The sequence below is a fragment of the Vipera ursinii genome, assembly GCF_947247035.1.
Source record: "Vipera ursinii genome assembly, chromosome: 6".
Taxonomy (NCBI): Eukaryota; Metazoa; Chordata; class Lepidosauria; order Squamata; family Viperidae; genus Vipera; species Vipera ursinii.
In genome coordinates, this window is record NC_139515.1 from 56,421,588 (window position 1) to 56,442,781 (window position 21,194).

The 21,194-nt window shown below is 36.8% G+C and overlaps 1 protein-coding gene across 4 annotated transcripts in view; it reads left to right on the plus strand.

Moving 5' to 3' along the window:
- The window catches only part of SCYL2 (SCY1 like pseudokinase 2), a 44,070-nt gene extending 24,373 nt beyond the window's left edge, over nt 1–19,697 (plus strand). For all 4 annotated transcript variants that reach the window (XM_083366742.1, XM_083366744.1, XM_083366745.1 and 1 more), the window contains 5 exons: nt 2,549–2,649; nt 7,389–7,455; nt 7,677–7,760; nt 10,176–10,295; nt 12,677–19,697. In XM_083366742.1, coding sequence (XP_083222868.1) covers nt 2,549–2,649; nt 7,389–7,455; nt 7,677–7,760; nt 10,176–10,295; nt 12,677–13,291 — 987 coding nt within the window. In that variant the 3' untranslated portion in view covers nt 13,292–19,697. The remainder of the gene's footprint in view (nt 1–2,548; nt 2,650–7,388; nt 7,456–7,676; nt 7,761–10,175; nt 10,296–12,676) is intronic.
- Nucleotides 19,698–21,194: the final 1,497 nt, after the last annotated feature.

The window sequence follows — 21,194 nt, forward strand, 5'->3', positions numbered from 1 at the left end:
TCCACTAACATGGGCGGATCCACCGGGCACTGGGGAACAACCCATTTGGCCACAAATGCTGAGTCCATAAAATTTGTAGTGGCCCCAGAGTCAATTAAGGCATGGACTGGAATCCCCTCTGGCTTGCCGGGAAGGATCAGAAGTGCCTCCAATATCAGATGCTGTGGAGGTCCACAGGCAGCATCGGAAAGACGTCGCTCAGTGTTGTTGTGGGACGCCCGATCTATCACACCGTCTAGATCGGGCTCGGGGCGTTTCCCGACAGAAAAGTAGGGGACTTTCTCGGGACAGGCTCGGTCACTGATGCCCGCTGTCGCTTCTTTGGGCAAAAAGCAGCCAAATGCCCAGGGTCCCCACAGTAAAAACACAACCCCCCCGATCGTCGTCTGTTCATTTCAGTCACCGATAGACGAGACCTGGCGGCACCCAGCTCCATTGGCTCCTCCCTTTGAACTGGGGGCTCACGCACAACAGGGGCTGCAGGGGTCTGGGGTGGCACGGCGACTCCTTCGCTGCTGCAACCGAGCATCGATCCGCAGGCAGAGATGGATCAGCCCATTCAGGTCTGAGGGAATATCCACACGGGCCAGCTCATCCAACATCTCCTCCGACAATCCATCCTGGAAGGCATCCACAAGCGCAGCCTCATTCCAGGCGGAATCCTGGCTAAGCAGCCGAAAATCGCTGATATAGCCCTGTAGGGGGCGTTGACCCTGCCTCAGAGCTTTCAGGCGTCGAGTAGCAGTCTGCGTCTTAATAGGGTCCTCATACATCAGACGCATATGATCACAAAACCCCACAAAGTTGTCCAACAATGGGCTAGGTTGAGCCAGCAGAGGCGTGCCCCAACGAGCTGCATCTCCCGAAAGAAGGCTTAACACAAACCCCACCTTATCCCGGTCAGTGGGGAAATCAGCTGCTCTCACGCTGATAAAGAGCTGGCATTGTCCCAGGAAAGCAGGAAACAGTTTTGAAGTGCCTGTAAATTTATCCAGCATTGCAACTTGGCATTTTCTCCTGGGTGGGGGTGATGGTGAGGGTGCAGCATGAACTTGAGCTTGCAGTTGAGCCACCTGAGCTGCCAGCAAAGTGAGTTGCTGGGTGAGCTGGGCATTCTCAGCACGTAGCTGCTCCATAATATTAGTAAGGGGTGGGAGGCTGAAAGCAAACTCTTCTGTAGCAGCCTGCTACCGGCCCTGCAGAAAAGGCAACCCCTTTACAAACGGCAAGAGGCTGGAATGACGTCTGCCAAATTTATTGCTAAGAAAACAAACAAGACACGAACCAAGATACAGGAGCTTTGAAACACTATCTGAGTGGTTGCTTTCAGCAAACCAGCCCTCCCCACACATTCCCTTTATAAAGAGTTCAGGGCGTGGCTTCTCTCTGCCTCCTTCCGAGAAGCCCCATAGCCTTCCTCTGTTTACTCCTACTTGACTGCCTGCTGCGTTGGGCGTCCTTGAACAGCTGTGGGTCATCTTCATCCACACTGTCAGGCTCACACAGCTGGGTCTCCATGGTGACCAAGTGGGAGGGGCCTGCCTGAGGGCTATCATCAGCAAGATCTTCAACCCCCTCAGCAAGGTCTTCAACACCCCCCTCCTCCTCTGAGTCGTCTGACCCAACTGCCGAACCCACAGGCTGACCCTGAATCACAACACCTGTGTATCCATCACCCTATTCCCTTTCAGGATAAGCAATGGTTTTCAAAGTGCAGAAAAAGAAGAAATAGTAAAGAAAAGAAATTAGAAGGAGATGACGGTAGAAAAAAAGAAGGAAGTCGAACACTAGTTTAAACCAACATTTGTGATGACTCTATACTGTTCTGTCCTTGCAAACCATTCTTGTTTTTATGACATCCATTCCTCAATATGTTACTTTTTTCTTGAAAATTTTCAGTTCTTTTTGAGATTCTTATCAATTCCATCCACCCATTACTTTGCTTCCTTCCTCTTTTGCTTTGCAATTTGATCCTCATTCTTTCTTCCAGCTTCAGTTCCATATAACAAAGTGGACAGAAGTACAGGCTTATATGCAGAAATGGTAACTTCTTTTATAAACATTCATTCCTTGCAGTCTTTTTTTCTACCAGCATTTGCATATCCTAATATTTCTCTTTTATCCATTTCCCTGTCTTTAAGAAGCATTCTATGCTACATTAATTTTCATACCCATACTCCTTTTTTCACCATATTCAGGTTCTCAGCCAACAACATAGCAGCATCTATGTATAAAAATATACAGATTCATTTATTTCACTAGTCAACACACCTTTAATATCACTACAGTCCTTATACATTTAATGAAAAATACATGAAAAAAGCCCACAAGGCACGTATTCTTATATTACATATACTTTGCAGTAAGTATATAAATAAAGTCATTGAATTCAGCATGTCTTCTAATTAAGCTGAATGTCACACTGTGTTCCTTGCGTAATGATTTTGTGATGCCCATTTCAATTTGTTAGATTTCTCTTGGTGCATATTCTATATTACAAGATTGGTGTTTTTCATATTTGTTCATGTTAAATATATTTCTCTTCTAGTTTAATTCCTTTATTTCAGTCATAAAAGAGATGTTAGGTAAATTGGAAGCTGAACACAAGACCAAACTTGAACAAATCCATGTTATGCAGGAACAACAAAAGTAAGTATGCGAATGAATTCATTATTATCTCTTTGCTTTGTTAGGGAATTTTCTGGTTTTCTTGAGTTTTTCTATCTAAAAAACTAGATAAATTGTATTAATACAGGGAGTGCAGAATTATTAGGCAAGTTGTATTTTTGAGGATTAATTTTATTATTGAACAACAACCATGTTCTCAATGAACCCAAAAAACTCATTAATATCAAAGCTGAATATTTTTGGAAGTAGTTTTTAGTTTGTTTTTAGTTATAGCTATTTTAGGGGGATATCTGTGTGTGCAGGTGACTATTACTGTGCATAATTATTAGGCAACTTAACAAAAAACAAATATATACCCATTTCAATTATTTATTTTTACCAGTGAAACCAATATAACATCTCAACATTCACAAATATACATTTCTGACATTCAAAAACATAACAAAAACAAATCAGTGACCAATATAGCCACCTTTCTTTGCAAGGACACTCAAAAGCCTGCCATCCATGGATTCTGTCAGTGTTTTGATCTGTTCACCATCAACATTGCGTGCAGCAGCAACCACAGCCTCCCAGACACTGTTCAGAGAGGTGTACTGTTTTCCCTCCTTGTAAATCTCACATTTGATGATGGACCACAGGTTCTCAATGGGGTTCAGATCAGGTGAACAAGGAGGCCATGTCATTAGATTTCCTGCTTTTATACCCTTTCTTGCCAGCCACGCTGTGGAGTACTTGGACGCGTGTGATGGAGCATTGTCCTGCATGAAAATCATGTTTTTCTTGAAGGATGCAGACTTCTTCCTGTACCACTGCTTGAAGAAGGTGTCTTCCAGAAACTGGCAGTAGGACTGGGAGTTGAGCTTGACTCCATCCTCAACCCGAAAAGGCCCCACAAGCTCATCTTTGATGATACCAGCCCAAACCAGTACTCCACCTCCACCTTGCTGGCGTCTGAGTCGGACTGGAGCTCTCTGCCCTTTACCAATCCAGCCACGGGCCCATCCATCTGGCCCATCAAGACTCACTCTCATTTCATCAGTCCATAAAACCTTAGAAAAATCAGTCTTGAGATATTTCTTGGCCCAGTCTTGACGTTTCAGCTTGTGTGTCTTGTTCAGTGGTGGTCGTCTTTCAGCCTTTCTTACCTTGGCCATGTCTCTGAGTATTGCACACCTTGTGCTTTTGGGCACTCCAGTGATGTTGCAGCTCTGAAATATGGCCAAACTGGTGGCAAGTGGCATCTTGGCAGCTGCACGCTTGACTTTTCTCAGTTCATGGGCAGTTATTTTGCGCCTTGGTTTCTCCACACGCTTCTTGCGACCCTGTTGACTATTTTGAATGAAACGCTTGATTGTTCGATGATCACGCTTCAGAAGCTTTGCAATTTTAAGAGTGCTGCATCCCTCTGCAAGATATCTCACTATTTTTGACTTTTCTGAGCCTGTCAAGTCCTTCTTTTGACCCATTTTGCCAAAGGAAAGGAAGTTGCCTAATAATTATGCACACCTGATACAGGGTGTTGATGTCATTAGACCACACCCCTTCTCATTACAGAGATGCACATCACCTAATATGCTTAATTGGTAGTAGGCTTTCGAGCCTATACAGCTTGGAGTAAGACAACATGCATAAAGAGGATGATGTGGTCAAAATACTCATTTGCCTAATAATTCTGCACTCCCTGTAGTATATACCGGTGGTGGCGAACCTATGGCACGCATGCCAGAGGGGGCACTCAGAGCCCTCTCTGTGGGCACATGCACCTCGCTCTTTGGCTAAGTTTTCACAGGAAAAAGCCATTTGTCAAGCCCTTTCCTAGCCAAAACAAGCCTCCAGAGGGAGCGTGCTCGTTCTGGAGGCTTGGTTTCACAGGATTGCTCTTAAGAAGAGCAAGGTGAGCTCGCTCTGGAGGCTTGTTTTCACTAGGAAGGGGCTTGAGACATTGCTTTTTCCTGTGAAAACTTAGCCAAAGAGCTTGCAGTCTCTGCCAGATCTTCGTTGGGATAAAGTCTTTTAGCTCCTATAGAGCGCTTCCAAATGCAGCCAATCCCTGCGTTTGGAAGCACTCCATAGGTGCCGAAACATTTTTTTATCCCAAAGGAGTTCTGGCAAACGGTTCTGTTTCTCAAGCACCCCATTCCAGGCATACAGAGCTTGTAGTTTCTGCCAGATCTCTGCCAAGGCAAGCTCTGTATGCCTGAAATTGGGCGCTTAAGAAACAGATCCTTCTGTCAGATCTCCTTTGGGATTTAAAAAATCGGGTGCTTGAGAAACGGAGCCTTCTGCCAGATCTCTTTTGGAATAAAAACATGTTTCCGTACCTATGGAGTGCTTCCAAATGCCAGGACTGGCTGTGTTTGGAAGCTCTCTATAGGAGCTAAAAGACTTTATCCCAATGGAGATCTGGCAGATACTGCAAGCTCTGTATGTCTGGAATGGGGAGCTTGAGAAACGGAGCCCTCCTTTCCATGCAGTCACACAGGGAATCCCTTTGTTTTGAATTGCCCCACCAAAGCACAAACAATCCACAATGCCAGACCCTAATGCCTACCACACCCCAAGGCATCCACAATGCCAAATCCTAACCCCCACCCCAGGGCAACCACATTCCTTCACTAACCTTTCCAGCTCCCTTCTCTGTGTGCAGGGCAACAAAAGAAGTTTGTGGAACTAAAAAAAAAATCAATCTGACCTTCCAAGTTCTCACCAAAAAAAAGATCTTGCAAAGTTGGAAGGTCTGGTTGAACTTTTTTTTTAACCAGTAATCCCACAAGCTTCTTTTTTTGCCCTGCACACAGTGGTGGAGAACAGAGTTGGAAAGGAGGTTAATGAAGGGAGGATTTGGGGAAGCTAGGGGAGACAGGGAAGGATCTACTCTGGCCTCTGCTGCCTCACTCTGCCAGCATCAGGGCTCAGAGGCTTGTTTTCGCCAGGAAAAAGCCATTTCCCAAACCTCTTCCTGTTGAAAATGGAGCCAAAGCATGCCTCGCTCTTACTGAAAGCAATCCTGCAAAAACAAGGGTGACAAAGGACAGCACAGTTAGTTCTGAAAATGAAATCCTTAAAGTTTGGAATTCTCTGCCAAATAATAATTTTAAGTCAGTGAAAGCACTTGGGATTGCTTTCCTTACTTTGTTTGGATCATCTTATGCTTGTGAGCAGCTGTTTTCAGCTTTGAATTATATCAAATCTAACACCAGAAACAGACTAACAGATGATGTCATGGTTCCGCAGCGTTGACAGATGACCTGAGTACTTCATGTGTTGCTCTCAAACTTACAAAGTATGAGCCAAGGTTAGACAAATTATCAGCATGCATACAACAGCAAAAATCACATTAATTGTTCAAAAGCATGCCAAATGCAAACTTTTACCGTTCAATAAAAAGTTGCATCATTGAAAGCTTTGTTATTGTGTTTTTCTTTTAAGACAAAAGATGTTAATGTATCAGTTGTTTTTCTAGACTAAAACCTCAATATTTAGGATAAATTGCTGTGTTGGCACTTTGCAATAAATAAATGGTTTTCGGGTTGCAGTTTGGGCACTTGGTCTCTAAAAGATTCACCATCACTGGTATATACTAATAAGTTAACTGGTTATTAATATTCTACTGCAAGGAAGTTTGTGGTACTTTTCTTAATTTCTTCACAGCCCTATAAAGTTAGCTAACTGCCATTCATCTTCACAGTTGAACAGTTTGGAAAAGATTTTCCATATAAGCAGACTGTGAACTTTATCTTCCATCATCTTGGATAGGAATTTAGTATTCTACACCAAACCACACTCAAATAATGGTTGGACTAGTACATGTTAAACCACAATATTCATTTAATTTGAGTTCATGAATTGGTATGGATTAGTGTTATGTATGAGTTATGCCTTCAGTTCATTGTTAAAACAAACCATGGGTTAATATAATGTGTGAATTGAACCAATGATGTGTTTAAATTAAAATTCAGATATCTTGGGCTTGTCTCATAAAATTTGAATATATTATAGGTATGTGTTTTCGATTTATATTTAATTCTGGTATATAGTTAAATGAGAGAAACAGGAGAAATTGGAAGAATCTATGCTCTGTTATACACATTTCATATTTTTAAATGGGGTAACATAGTTTATAGTTTACTAATGCAAGTAACTTAATAGCAATAGTGAAAATATTTTTATTATTTTTAAGAGATTGTTTTGAGTACAGACGTGGTATTGGGAGCAAAGGAGGCATTCTGCAGTGCCCCCAAAATTGTTCTGCAGGCAGAGAAAAGATAAAAATAACAGAGACACACACACACATCCATCCATACACCTGCATAGTTATCTTACTGATGGTAGTAAGAGATGGAAGAGAATTTTAATAGTTTCAGCATGCATGCAAAATAGAAAAGAAAAACTATATCAACTATGGTGAATTTTTAATTTGTTGTGGCAGACAAGAGCCAAGAAGGGGTTGAATATTGATTTTTTCCCCAGCCATATGTGGTCTATTATATAGTAACCCTGTGTTGCTTTTGTGTTGATTCTATTTTATTAGTTTAACCTGTGAATTTATGCTGCTTTGATTTAACCTGTAAATTTGTGATATAGAAGTTGATGTGATCTGTAAATAATAATATAATTACTAACTGTAATTATGTTGAAAAAGAAATTCAAAGCAAATTATTTTTAATTTGTATTGATAACATTTGGAATGCATTTCTGTTACTCTTACTGGGATTTTGAGGTTGAAACTATAACTTACTATAATTACCTTTTTACAGATCTTTGGATATAACTAATCAAATGAGGCCACTTGAAGAATCAAAAGTTCCCAGTTCAGGCAATCAAGTAAGATGTATGTATGTATGTATGTATGTATGTATGTATGTAACAAAAGGTGGCAAACTTATATATTATTCCTTCTTCCTCCTGTTTTCCCCACAACAACCCTGTGATGTCACTTGGGCTGAGAGTGAGTGATTGACACAATGGCAACCAGCTGGTGCTGTGTTTATTAGTTGAATATAATACTGTTTTAAATATTTTTTATCTTGTTTTAATTCAAACAGGTGGACAAAATGTTAAGCAATGTAGGAATGTTAACTAGTGGACCTGATTGTAAAGAGAACGGATTAATGACAAATCAAAGAAAGGTAAGCTTTAATAATGAGCAATGGTGTATGTGTGTATACATACATACATGCATACATACATATGTGTGTATGCACATGTATATGGAGTCTGCAATCCAGAGTAGATTTCAATATGATGGGTTGGTGAGATAGAATTCTTCATTTTTGGTGTTGTTTTTATAGTTTTAATGTAAACTAACTAGATATAAGATATAATGAGATATGTTTTATATATATATATATATATATATATATATATATATATATATATATATATATATATATATATATATATATATATATATATATATATATATATATATATATATATATAATGAGATAAAAGATAAGGCCAGGAAGACCAAGCAGTCCAATTTTGTAAAGAATATTCATAGAAGAGATATATCTGATGTTTAATCTTTTTTAATCTACTGAAAACAATTGCAATGAAACCTTCACTTAATGAACCTCCATTTAGATGATTTCAGATACAGATGACAAAACTGGAGATTTCCCTAAAATTGTAGACAGATCCATTGCATCTTAAGTAATCTGGATGAGGCAAATAAATTTATTCTAATATTTAAACTTAAGGTTAAATAGTTTAAACTTAAGTTTAAATTGTTACACATATGGCAGAGATTGCTGTGAATAATATAATTTACAATTTAACAGATATTTGGGAGCAATGGAACTTGCCTTAGCCCAACTCCCACCCCCTTTTTTAAACATGGTAACTAAATGGCACACTTTTGATTTTAAAAGATCTATCATCAACCACTTGCTTTTCATAGGAGACATCAATTGTGGATGTTAGTCATATGATTATAGACTAACTGGTTGGGTTGGCAATATATAAGCCATGATTGGAATGTATTGTATCCCTTTAAATGTGTAATGATTGGCCAACGCTGTGTTCTTTCAACGGCCATAAGAGGGAGCTAGAGACATAGCGCTCTCTATGTGTGTTAGTTACTCTGTTGCATTGCTTGCTGATTATTGTTGATTGTGGGTTTGCTACTGTTTGCTAAAGCCAAAGAACTGTGTTTTTGACTTTTGGACTGGTAAGACGACTTTGTATTGGATAACTCTTGAACTGTTGATATCTTCTCTGTACCCATGTATGACCTGGACTGTTTATTTTTGACTTGTGGATCTACCTGAATTATAAAAATCTGGCAACAGAAACCAAAGCCTTTATTAATCTGCTGTTAGACTACTGTATAACAATTGAAACAGTGTATGTCCAGGATGTGAGGAGTCTAGATATTTTCTCAGCCCTTCTTCTGACCCATGCATTATACACATCTTCTATGGAAGGCAGGCTGGTTGCCGTTGTTCTTTCTGCAATCCTAACTATCCGTTGGAGTCTGTACCTGTCCTGTTTACTTGCTGTACCAAACCAGACAGCTAAGAGAAGTACAAATGACAGGCTCAATAATTCCTCAGTAAAACTGTATCAACAGCTCCTGGGATAGTCTGAAATTCCTGAGTTGATGCAGGAAGAACATTCTTTGTTGTTCCTTTTTAATGATGGTTGCATGTCCATTTCAAATCCTAGCAGATTATAGAACCCCAAAACTTGAAGGATTCTGCTGCTGATACTGCGCTATCAAAATATAGTAAGAGGTAGTAAAATAGAAGGGCTTCTCCTAAAATCTACTCTCATCTCTACAGTTTTAAGCATGTTCAGCTTCAGGTTGTTCCAGCTGCACCACAGAAACAGTTATTCAACCTCCCGTCTCTATACAGGCTCATCACCATCTCAAATGAGACCAATGACTTCTTTATCTTGTTATATTTCTTCTACTTCTCTTAGTCCCACTAAAGAGCAAAACACAGCACCAATCTCCCAAATTTTTAAAAATCAGACAAATAATGTCCATTTCTAGTAGAGGGCAAATCTTTTTCTGTTTCAATGTTCTTGGCTATCAGCTGACTTGATAATAGGATTCCTTTGGCAAAGGGATAGACAGTGTCCTTTGTCAATGAGATCCCTGGCTCTTTTAATCTTAAACAAGAATGGAAAGGCTCACATTTTGGCTGTCCTGTGGAAGTTAGATAGAAAAATTTCTGTAGCTGGTATCCTAGTGCAACTGAACTTTCAAAACTTGAAAACAGTGCTTTTTATATTACAGAGAACTGTTCACAATTCTAATAAATTACAGTAATATCTGTTAGGCAATAAAAGTAAACTGGTATTTTATTTTTAAAAAGACAGATGAGGAAAAAAGGCTGAGTGTGTTTCCTATATATAGAAAAATGAGATTTGGCTGAGATGCAAACATCAGGTAGATCAGATGGGGTCTGAAAAATGAGCAGGTATTTGCATTTGAACAAACGTTTCTAACTGCTTTGTTAGTCTTGTTGATTTTGTAAAGCTAGTTAGCCCGCAGTTGGTTCAGGCTATCCATTAACAAATGTGTTCTTTTGAAGGGGTCACTTACACTTGAAGAAAAGCAGAAGTTAGCAAAAGAACAAGAGCAGGCACAAAAACTGAAAAACCAACAGCCGCTTAAACCCCAGTCTCATGCAATTATTGCACCAGTGAAACAGGTACGGGTACATTAACTGATTTCATAAATATATTGGACTGCAAATAAGTGAAAATGGGAAAGTGGTAAAATCTTAGCAGCAATTAAAAAAAGCCTGCAGCTATGTTTAAACAACAGATGGATTCGTAGCTGGCTGACAGGCCGTACTCAGCGTGTGGTCCTCAATGGAACTGCATCTACATGGAAGGAAGTGTGTAGTGGGGTGCCCCAGGGCTCTGTTCTGGGCCCAGTGCTCTTCAACATCTTCATCAACAATTTGGATGAGGGGATAGATGGGGAACTCATCAAATTTGCAGACGACACCAAGCTGGCAGGAATAGCCAATACTCCAGAAGATAGGCTTAAGATACAGGAGGATCTGGACAGACTCGAACACTGGGCGCTATCTAATAAAATGAAATTCAATGGTGAAAAAAGTAAGGTTCTACATTTAGGAAGGAAAAATCAAATGCACAGGTATAGTATAGGTGGTACCTTGCTCAATAGTAGTAACTGTGAGAGAGATCTCGGGGTCCTAGTGGACAATCACTGCTCCTTGGTGGAGCATTGGGCTAATGCCTCCTTAAGTAACACCAGCTGCCTGCAATTAGTGCAGGTTTGCATCCCACCAGGCTCAAGGTTGACTCAGCCTTCCATCCTTCCCAGGTAGGTAAAATGAGGACCCAGATTGTTGGGGGCAATTAAGCTGACTTTGTAATAATGCCGCTTGGGGTGTGTGTGAAAGCCCTAATAAGCAGGCATATACATAGAATGAAGGCTGCTGCTAAGCTTGTAAGCCGCCCTGAGTCTTCGGAGAAGGGCGGGATATAAATGGAATTAAAATAAAATAAAATAAATAAAAATAAATATGAGCCAGCAGTGTGCTGCAGCTGCCAAAAAAGTCAATATAGTGCTAGGCTGCATTAACAGAGGGATAGAATCTAGATCACGTGAAGTACTAATACCACTTTACAATGCCTTGGTAAGGCCACACCTGGAATACTGCATTCAGTTTTGGTCACCACGATGTAAAAAAAGATGTTGAGACTCTAGAAAGAGTACAGAAAAGAGCAACAAAGATGATTAGGGGACTGAAGGCTAAAACATATAGGGAATGGTTGCTGGAATTGGGTATGTGTACTTTAAGGAGGAGAAGGGTGAGGGGTGACATGATAGCAGTGTTCCAATATCTCAGGGACTGCCACAAAGAAGAGGGAGTCAAGCTATTCTCCAAAGCACCTGAAAGCAGAACAAGAAGCAACGGATGGAAACTAATCAAGGAGAGAAGCAACCTAGAACTAAGGAGAAACTTCCTGACAGAACAATTAACCAGTGGAACAACCTGCCTCCAGAAGCTGTGAATGCTCCAACACTGGAAGTTTTTAAGAAGAGACTGGCCAGCCATTTGTCTGAAATGGTATAGGGTTTCCTGCCTGAGCAGGGGGTTGGACTAGATGACCTCCAAGGTCCCTTCCAACTACTACTAGTACTACTACTTATTATTATTATTATTATTATTATTATTATTATTATTATTATTATTATTATTATTATTATTATCATCATCATCATCTCAGAAAGTGATTTTACTGATTTTTACTGATTTTACGGCAAACTCCCCTAAAAGTAGATAGATTGTTAAGTCTTTATTGATGAGGAGCCCATAGTTTCCCAACAATAATTCCTTTGTTCTAGCTATCAATAGTAGCCACATTGCAATGTACACAGTTATTTAGACTGTTGTTCAAGAGACACCTTGTAAAAACAAAACATTATGTAAGTATAGCACATTTAAAACACTAGATCACCTAATATGCTAGAGCAGAGGAGTGGGTGTTTAGTTGGAATATAGTGTCATCTAAATATCTACTTACAGAAACAATTATTCATGCTGATGTTGTAAATCTGCCTTTGTGTTGCACATACAACATGCAGATTGACATATGACCGGTTGCTTAATGACTATTCAAGTTTACCACAGATCCTGAAAAAGCTACCTATGACTGGGTTCAAAGTTCTGATGTCTGCCCCTCTCCCTGTAGTCATGTGGCCATATTTTGGGTGCTTGGTAACCAGCCAGCATTTACATTCCAACAATTACTTGACTGCAATTTATGATGTTTCTGCCAGAAACCAGTCTTTACTTCCTGGTCTTGGCACAAAATGCTCTATAGCAATCAATGTGCTTGCTTTTTGAACCCCATCTTCTAAAGACCACTTCAATTGTAAAATTGGGTGAAGACATGTGGTGACCATCACAACTTAACATTGAAATTGCAGGTTCAATTATAGTCATATGTCAAGAACTATGTCTAGTTTTAAAATAAAATTATTTCATTGGTGTTTATTATTAAACATAATTGATGCTGCTATAAAATGATTTTAATTGTCTTGTATTTTTAGACAAAGGACTTGACTGATACGCTGAGAGATAACATAGCTTCATTGACCACTCAACCCATCAGCAAACCTAAAGTACCTTCTTCAAGTAGCTTTTCTTCAGTGGGTATTGGAATGGGTTTTCCATCATCTGTTGAAAACACTAAGAGAAATGGACTAAATGCTAATATGGGGTTTCAGCCTTCTGGATTTGGCATGGGGATTGGTACCACAAGCCAGAATTTCTTTGGTAATACTGGTGTCACTGGAATAACTAACATGAATATGTTACCAACAGCAAACATGCCATCTTATAGCCCTTTGAACACTACATCACCAGTTGTGCAGCAAAGCAGGCCATCTGATATGTCTGCTTTAGATAGCCTATTTGGGCCTCAAAAACCCAAAGTTAGTATGAATCAGTTGTCACAACAGAAAACAAACCAATGGCTTAATCAATTTGCACCTCCTCAGGGTACCAACAGTTGTCCTTTGGGAACACAGATGAATATAATGGGACAAACTGGCTTTGGCTTACAGGGAAATCCTTTCTTTAATCCTCAGAACTTTACACAACCAACGAACAGCATGATAAACAGCAGCTCAGCTAGCAAGGACTTAAATGACCTCTTTGGATAATAGTTATAATTGTGAGCAAGATGATTAACATTGTTATGCCTGTTAAAAAGCTGATTTGGATAAATTTGATATAATGAAATGAACATGAGAGAAATATTTCCACAGTGACTAATATATTTCATTTGTCTATCTGTTTACTTTTCTTAAGTAATTACAAGCCTCTGCCCTAAATTTCATTGTTTTCAAATCAGGTTGTATCAATCTGAGCACCCAGAGTAATGATTAATAAAGACTGCATGTCTACCAATTTTAGGCATTTACGTGCTGATTGGTCTTGCTAACTTCTACTGATAAACATGGTCAGATAATTTGCTACCAGTTGCAAACTGGGTTGTTCAAATCCACAAGGCCTGAAAATGTGTGTACTAAGTGACTAGGTGGTAATGTGGGATTTCTGCCTTCTGGAGTTGGCATGGAAATTTTTACATAAGCCAGAATTTCTTTAGTACTGCTAGTTTCACTGAAATTACCAACGTGTAGCCAACAGCAAATATGTCATCCAATAATCGTATAAATACTACATCACCTGTTACATAGCAGAGGCCAATTGTTATGTTTCCTTTAGATATCCTAATTACTGTGTATTTCTACAGATACAACCAAATGATTTATCAGCAACCCAGGGTCCAGCATATGCACCTGAAGTATGTTGAACCTTGGCTTTTGAATTTTCCTCTGTCTGAATTTGATATATCTAGTTAGAAATAAAAATGACTTGTGGTTGAATGTATTAATATGGCATTTTCTGGGAAAATATGAGAGTTAAAATTGGTGGACAAAACCACAATTATTTATCCTAAAACATTCTTCCCCAACAGAGAATGTTCTGAAAATATTTGTAGAATAGAGGTTTTTTACATTGAAAAATACTGCAGACTGAATGCTCTGATTTACCTCTTAATATCTAAACATCTGCCCAACCAGAGCACTTACATTTTTGGCATAAACTTTAAAAATGTTATTTAAAAGGCTTAGTTAATTTTATCATGCTTATTATATTTGATATCCAACCATTAAAATAGTACAGTTGCATATTGATGGAACAGTTGAGCAGCAAAGCTGGTAACGTTTCTGGATATTTAAAGTACAAGCAGTACATCTTCATATAAATATTTGTTAGGGAATCAGATTTTATTGCCATTGGCAGAAGCCTTTTTGTTTCTTCAGATTTGAGTAGATGAGTTTTAAATAAGACAATGTTATTTAGTGAAATGTTGTTTTTCCTCATTGACACCCTGTCGGAATATATAGAAGAATAAACTTTTTACATCAATTTGGAGAAAACAATCAACTTGCATCTGAATATAGTTTTTAGTGTAAAAGCTTTCTTTAAGTAAAAACCAATAGTAAATACTGCTTTATTGAGGAAAAGGGAAGTTTCCCCCCTTTATTTCTTTCCCAGAACATTGGTGATCTATCATACACAATTTTTTGGAATGTAGCAAATTATATTGATGTGTGTAACCTTTTTGTTGGAAAGAAAGCTAACACTTTATTTTCAGTATCTTTCATTGTTTAAACTGTTTCCATTTGCTGCTTAAGAAACCAAAGGTGCTTATGCTGTGAATGTGAATTTTATTTTCTTAAATTATATTTCAATTTATAAACGGTAATGGTGTTAAATATATCTTAAGGATTTACTTTATTTTTCTGCCTTAGTACTTTTATTTTGTATCTTTGGACCAGTGATAATATTATTTATCATAAAAAAATCACTTGTGCTATTTATGTACTGTCAATATTTTGTTGAAGTACGTTTAATTAGCCACATGTGTAAAAATTATGAATGCTAAATATGCTGTATATGCAGTTCTTTGTATATTTCAAGGTTTCTTTAAATTTCTTATTTATGTCTAGAAGGATTTCCCAAATATTAAAACAATTTTTTAAAAAGAAAAAGTAAATATATTGAAGATACAAGTTTCCTATAATATATGAAAAATGTTTACAAAAATGTAAAATACTAGTATATCTTTACAATGCTGTTGTTTGTTAAAAATTCAGCTTTTATAATGTATTTGAATTTCTTAAGATAGCTATGGAAAAAGTTTCCTTTAGCTTCCCCCCACTAATAAAAACTTGTGTTCAAATGTTATATCACTGGAAGTAGCAGAGCTTTGATCGTAACTAATGACATGAGTGGAAATTTCATTTGATGGAAGTTAACCTGTAATGGGGAGGGATCCTTCATGCCTCAGTGGTGTAAAAGTTCTTGAAGCATTTTTATACATGGCCAATATCATAGTAACTGTATAATCAAATATTTTACCTAGCTTTCATAAGACACAAAAAAGAAATGAGGCATATGAATAGTTCACTAACTACTATAACTCTTTAATAAAGATTACTTGTTTCCAAAATAGTTCATTGATTTGTTGAAAAAAGAATATTTCTTCAGTCTCTTCTATGAGGTGTACATTTAAAACTGATTTAGATACAGTGAGCCTGGATATATTATGGGGCTTATTTAAAGATATTTTGGCCTGTTAATAGATGCAGCTGCCTTTAGAGCAGATTACTTTTTTCTTTTACAGTGAGTCAAGCAAATGAACTACTATCTTAAGAGGATGCTTGGATTATATCTGTGATATTATGTTATCAACCTTTAATATTAACACAAGCCATGGAAATTAAAAAGACATTTAAAGTCGAGAAGCATTTTTCTGTAGGATATATTTCATGATTTCTCCTTTTTAAAAATGATTTCATTAATCACAGTAAAAATGTTTTGTTTCATCTCAATTTTTTTAGAATACAAAAAAAGTGCTTTTAAATATGGATTCAGAAGTTTGGATGGTTAAGAAAAATATTTTTAGATAACACCAACATTTAATTCTGATCTCATTAAGTAAGATAAAGTTCTATCTACTGACATGAGCTAAAATTTATGAATAAAATAGGCCACTGAGCCACATCCATAAGAAAGAGCTTGGGGTCAAAGGTCTGCCTAGTTAATAATGCAGGTGAAATGTGTTTGAAAGGAAAGAAATTGTCTTTTCTCTGCAAAAGAAGAGGACCAGTGTGATGGATGCTGACCTCACTCAGAAAAGTTAAAAATTTAAGAAATATTACATAAATGTTTAAGTAGATGTTTCCATGTTTTTCTGAACTTAAAATTATAAAATGCTATTTTTTCTTCCTTCTGTAGCAATTCTTCATTTTATGTTCTAAACAAGGTATAACTGGATTTGTTGAGTTGGATAAACAAGCTTCTTTTAAAGTACATCCAATATTTTGGTCTTACTATAGTGAAATCTGGCAAATAACATATGTATTTTAATAAAGGCTTCTGATATTTGATTTGTGTACAGTGATGTGTGACAACAGGCTTATAGTTGTCCATAGGTATGATCCATATAACAAATGATTGATTGTACCTGTTCATTTTATGGCTACATCAGTCTAGGCAAAAGGCAAATACATTATTTTAAATAAAATAATACTCTAATAGCATACTTCCAATCTGACCTCATGAATATTTTCTAAATATTGATGAGCTTGTGCAGCACATGACTTTAAAAAGTAAAGCAATCCTACAAAAATTAAGCTTTTGTTTGTGAACTCAGGCCTGATTGAAAATATTTGATAGTTAATTGTTCAGTCTTTAAGCATTAATTTCTATGTTTAAAATTATACAGCACTCAAATTCTTATGTGTAAAGTGATTCTAGTGTCGTGGTTTGTATGGGAAAAATATTTGGAACATGAAATTATATTTTGATTTATTGGACCTTTGCTGTTTTTTTGAAACAAATATATTGATATCAATTTTTAAAATTGTTAACACTTAAAATATGTAAAATGTACAGTGATGGTTATAAGAAATTCCTACTATTTTGTACTGTGAATGAATAACTGTAGTTTTCAAAAAGTCAATGATACTGTTACTGGAATAAAGGTTTTGTGTTTTTTCATATATTCAGTTTTTCAAATGAGAATGGATCATATTTAGATGGAAATTAAAGGTTTTTCTCAATTGGCTATGAAGAAGTTCTAATTGAAAAGAACATTTAAACTTTACTAGTAAATTAAATTAGTAAGTAGAAAATCTTATTTAGTAGCTGGCTGTGATGCCAGCTAATTTTAAAATCATGCCTCCATAAAGTAAAGAAAATAAAATTATATTATCAGAATGAATACCTTGCAGTGTTTCTCAATCTTAGCAACTTGAAGATGTTCAACTCCATATACCTTCAAGCTGCCATGGTTGAGAAACACTTAGATAAATATTATTTTTAAAAATATGAACATATTGGTAGAAAAAGAACTTTTACCCAAGTCTATTTACAGGGATGTTGAGGAAAAACAGGAGGAGGAAGCATGTGTACCACCTTGAGTCATGCAAAATATGGGCAGGATATAAATCAAATAACTAACTCCTAAGAATTTCCTTTTATCAGGCCAGTGATCCTTTCATAATTTCTACAGTTGTAACTGTTATGGAAAAAATTGCAGAAGGAAGGGGTATTATATATGTTTGCTGCATTGGATTACTTATAAAGTAATAAAGTTGGGATAAAATGTAATTATGACAACTTGGCTAAATATTGGTATTCCTCTTTCCCCCACAGAATCCCAATTTGCCAAGAAATAAATAAAAATGGACATATTCTATATTCCATACAGCAAATATTCACCATTTTCATTTCATTGATGTATGACTCCATTCAAGTCATACATTAAAAGCAAAGTGCCTGCTCTCTGATCTATGGATCAAAGAATGGTGGATACCATTTACTTGTGTTAGTTTCAACTTATTTAAAGGCAAATTGGAATTCTTTGGGAGGAAAAATGGAGAGGTACCAATACAGGTAGTTCTTGACTTATGACCACAATTGAGCCCAAAATTTCTTTCTTAAAAGCACTTAAGTGAGTTTTACTCCACTTTATAACTTTTCTTGCCACAGTTATTAAGTGAATCACTGTGGTTGTTAAGTTAGTAACACGATTATTAAATGACTGGCTTCCCCATTGACTGCTTGTTAGAAGTCATAAAAGGTGACACGATTCTGGGACGCTGCAATCGTCATAAATAAGAGTCAGTTGCCAAGTGTCCAAATTTTGATCATGTGACTAGGGATGCTGCAACAATTGTAAGTCTGTAAAAGTCATAAGTCACTTTTTTCAGTGCCCCTGTAATTTTTAAGCAGTCACTGAACAAACTGTGATAAGTTGAGGAGTATCTGTACTTTGGTTGCATCTGTATATAATAAGAGTCACTGAACTTCACTGTATGTAACTAATGAGATTCACTGTACTTTCAGGATCAACCAAGATTCATTCTTCAATGACTTCATGCATAGTTTTGTGGTTGTTACCCAGCTTAAAATAATCTGGCAGAAAATAAATTCTATTACGTTGTCAATGTCAGTTTTTAGAAAAATTAATTTCAATATTCTAACTTTAGAATAAGTTTGTTTTAAATTAAAACTTTCAAACATTACCTAAATATATGCTTAATCAAGTTATTTAAACATAAAAAGATGATGCCACAGCTAAATTGCATATTTAACGCAGATGTGAACAATATCAGCTTGACCAGTTAGATTTATCAGGGTGACAGTGCTAAAAATCCTGCCCTTGGGTGGGTTAAAGGTCTGAGGCAAGATGCAATAGTCCTGTTTCTCTGTAGCAGGACCAAAACTATGGAACAGATCAGGTTGGTTCCTTTTTTGTTGGTCTTTGGAAGCTCTTGAAGACTTTCCCCTGATGTGAATGTTGCCACCTTTTTTTATTTCTTCTTTGTATGATTTTTATTTTTCTACACTTTTTACAGTTGCTTTATTCTTACCTTGGGTATTTTAATCTGTACTTGTATTGTGTAAACACATTGTGGAATCTCTTATTGTGGTGGCATAGAAATATTCTTAATAATAAATCTTGTCCTTCAGTAGCTCTTTGAGTAATCCCCTCTATTTTCTTCCTACCTCCATTTGTTATAAACTGAGTAGTTAAGAAAAAATTAGAAACAACCAATGTGTGCCCTAGGATGGCATATATCATGCCTATGCTTTTCAAACTGTATTGGCTGCCAGCTGCTTTCAGATACAATTAGCAATGCTGATTTTAAACTTTAAAGTCCTTCATGACATGGGGCCAGGATTGATAATTGCCTCTTCCTGATTATTTCTGTATATCTCAAAAGAGACATACTCTGGGTCCCATCTGCTAAGGAACCATGTTAGGCAGGAGACAGACATTTTCTGATAGCATCATTTCCCCCCAAGATGAGAGATCCTCCCTCCTCGATGTCCTTCTAGAGGTCCCTTAAAACATGGTTATGTCACCAAGCTTGAGAAGTTTGATGGAAAAGGGGATTTAATGACTTGTCTACATTGTGTGTGATATGCTGTCCCTACCATATGTTTGTATTTTAATAATTAAAATAATGTTTTCATTTCACAGTATTTTTCTAATTGTTTATATGATTTGATTATATGCTGTCCAGGGTCACCTTTTTATGTGATGGGTGGTGCATAAATATGATTAATAAATTCAACTCCTGCATAACCCATCTCAGCAACTAGAGCAACTCACTTACTAAACAGTAACGTTCTAAAATGTGTTTATTCTTCTTTTAGCAAGCAAAAGAGCAGGAATTGCCCCTAGTGTGTTTTCTCTATAGATTATACAATATATTCATATATCACATATATATTAATATGTGTAATAATGGATAATTTACTAGTACTACTACTACATATATGCAACATAATAAATGTATTCTTATACAGGCACAGAATCAGTAGTTCAGTTAAATTAATGGACTAGGAATAGGAGATTCAAATTCTACTTCACCCTCTGCCAGAGAAGCTTACTATATGATTTTGAGATAGAGATACCGATAGATTAGAGAGCAAGCAAGAGGGAAAGAGAGGGAGAAGGAGAAAAAGATGATAGATGGATGGATTTCTTTAAGTTTTTGTACATGAAAGGTAGCTATAAATTGAATAAACATAAGCTGTATATATTCCATATATTGTATTACAGGTCTACATTTATTAAATATATACTACAGCCCATCTCACTGCTTCAACTTTAGGTGATTTACAAAATTAAAAACCAAGAAGCAATACAAAGAACCACATGCAGAGAAATCAACATACGAAAAGCTTTACCCAAATCCCCCCTTTCAAACGGAAAAGAAAAAACTAATAAACCCTTAAAATTATAATCTATATATTTTTCTTGACAGATGCAATAAAATAATGTTTATTACAGAACAATAATTGTGCAAGACAAACAAATATCAGAATATACCTTGCATTTGGGTAGCCTTAGTGGAGCAGTCTCCAGAGGCTGCAAATTAAAAAAAAATCCAGAAGGTGGTATTATTGATCCAAGGGCTGAGTGACACTAATGCAAAATGATGCAAGTTTTAGAGACTATTGGAATAATTGTCTAGGACACCACTGATGTCGCATAAGTTGTCTCTGATATCAGCAGTGTCAAAGATAGTAAATTTAGCAGCAGCATTTATATGGAGGACAACGGTTGAAATCTTGAAATTGTTTTTGTTGTCATGTGATGTGTCAAAGTGAAAGCACTTGTACCACAAGAAAGCAGGCCTTACTAGGTTAATACTGTTTTTTCCAAAATATAAAATAACATTAGTTGAGCTTTGGCTTTTTAAAAATTCTAAGTTCATTTAAAAATATATTGGTGGTCTCAGAAATAGCTTTTGCTTAAAGTAAAATAAGGAATGTAGCAGAATCCACAGAAACCCTGGTTTGAAAAGAATTTATACAGAGAGTATGAATTTGTGTTGAAGAACTAAAATAAGAGATATCTATATGTTACATAGAAACAGATAACAAACCAGCTTTCCTCAAGACAAAAATTTTCATTATTTGTTATTATGGTTGATCGCACAGTCAGATGTTTAGACTGAATCTGGCATTATT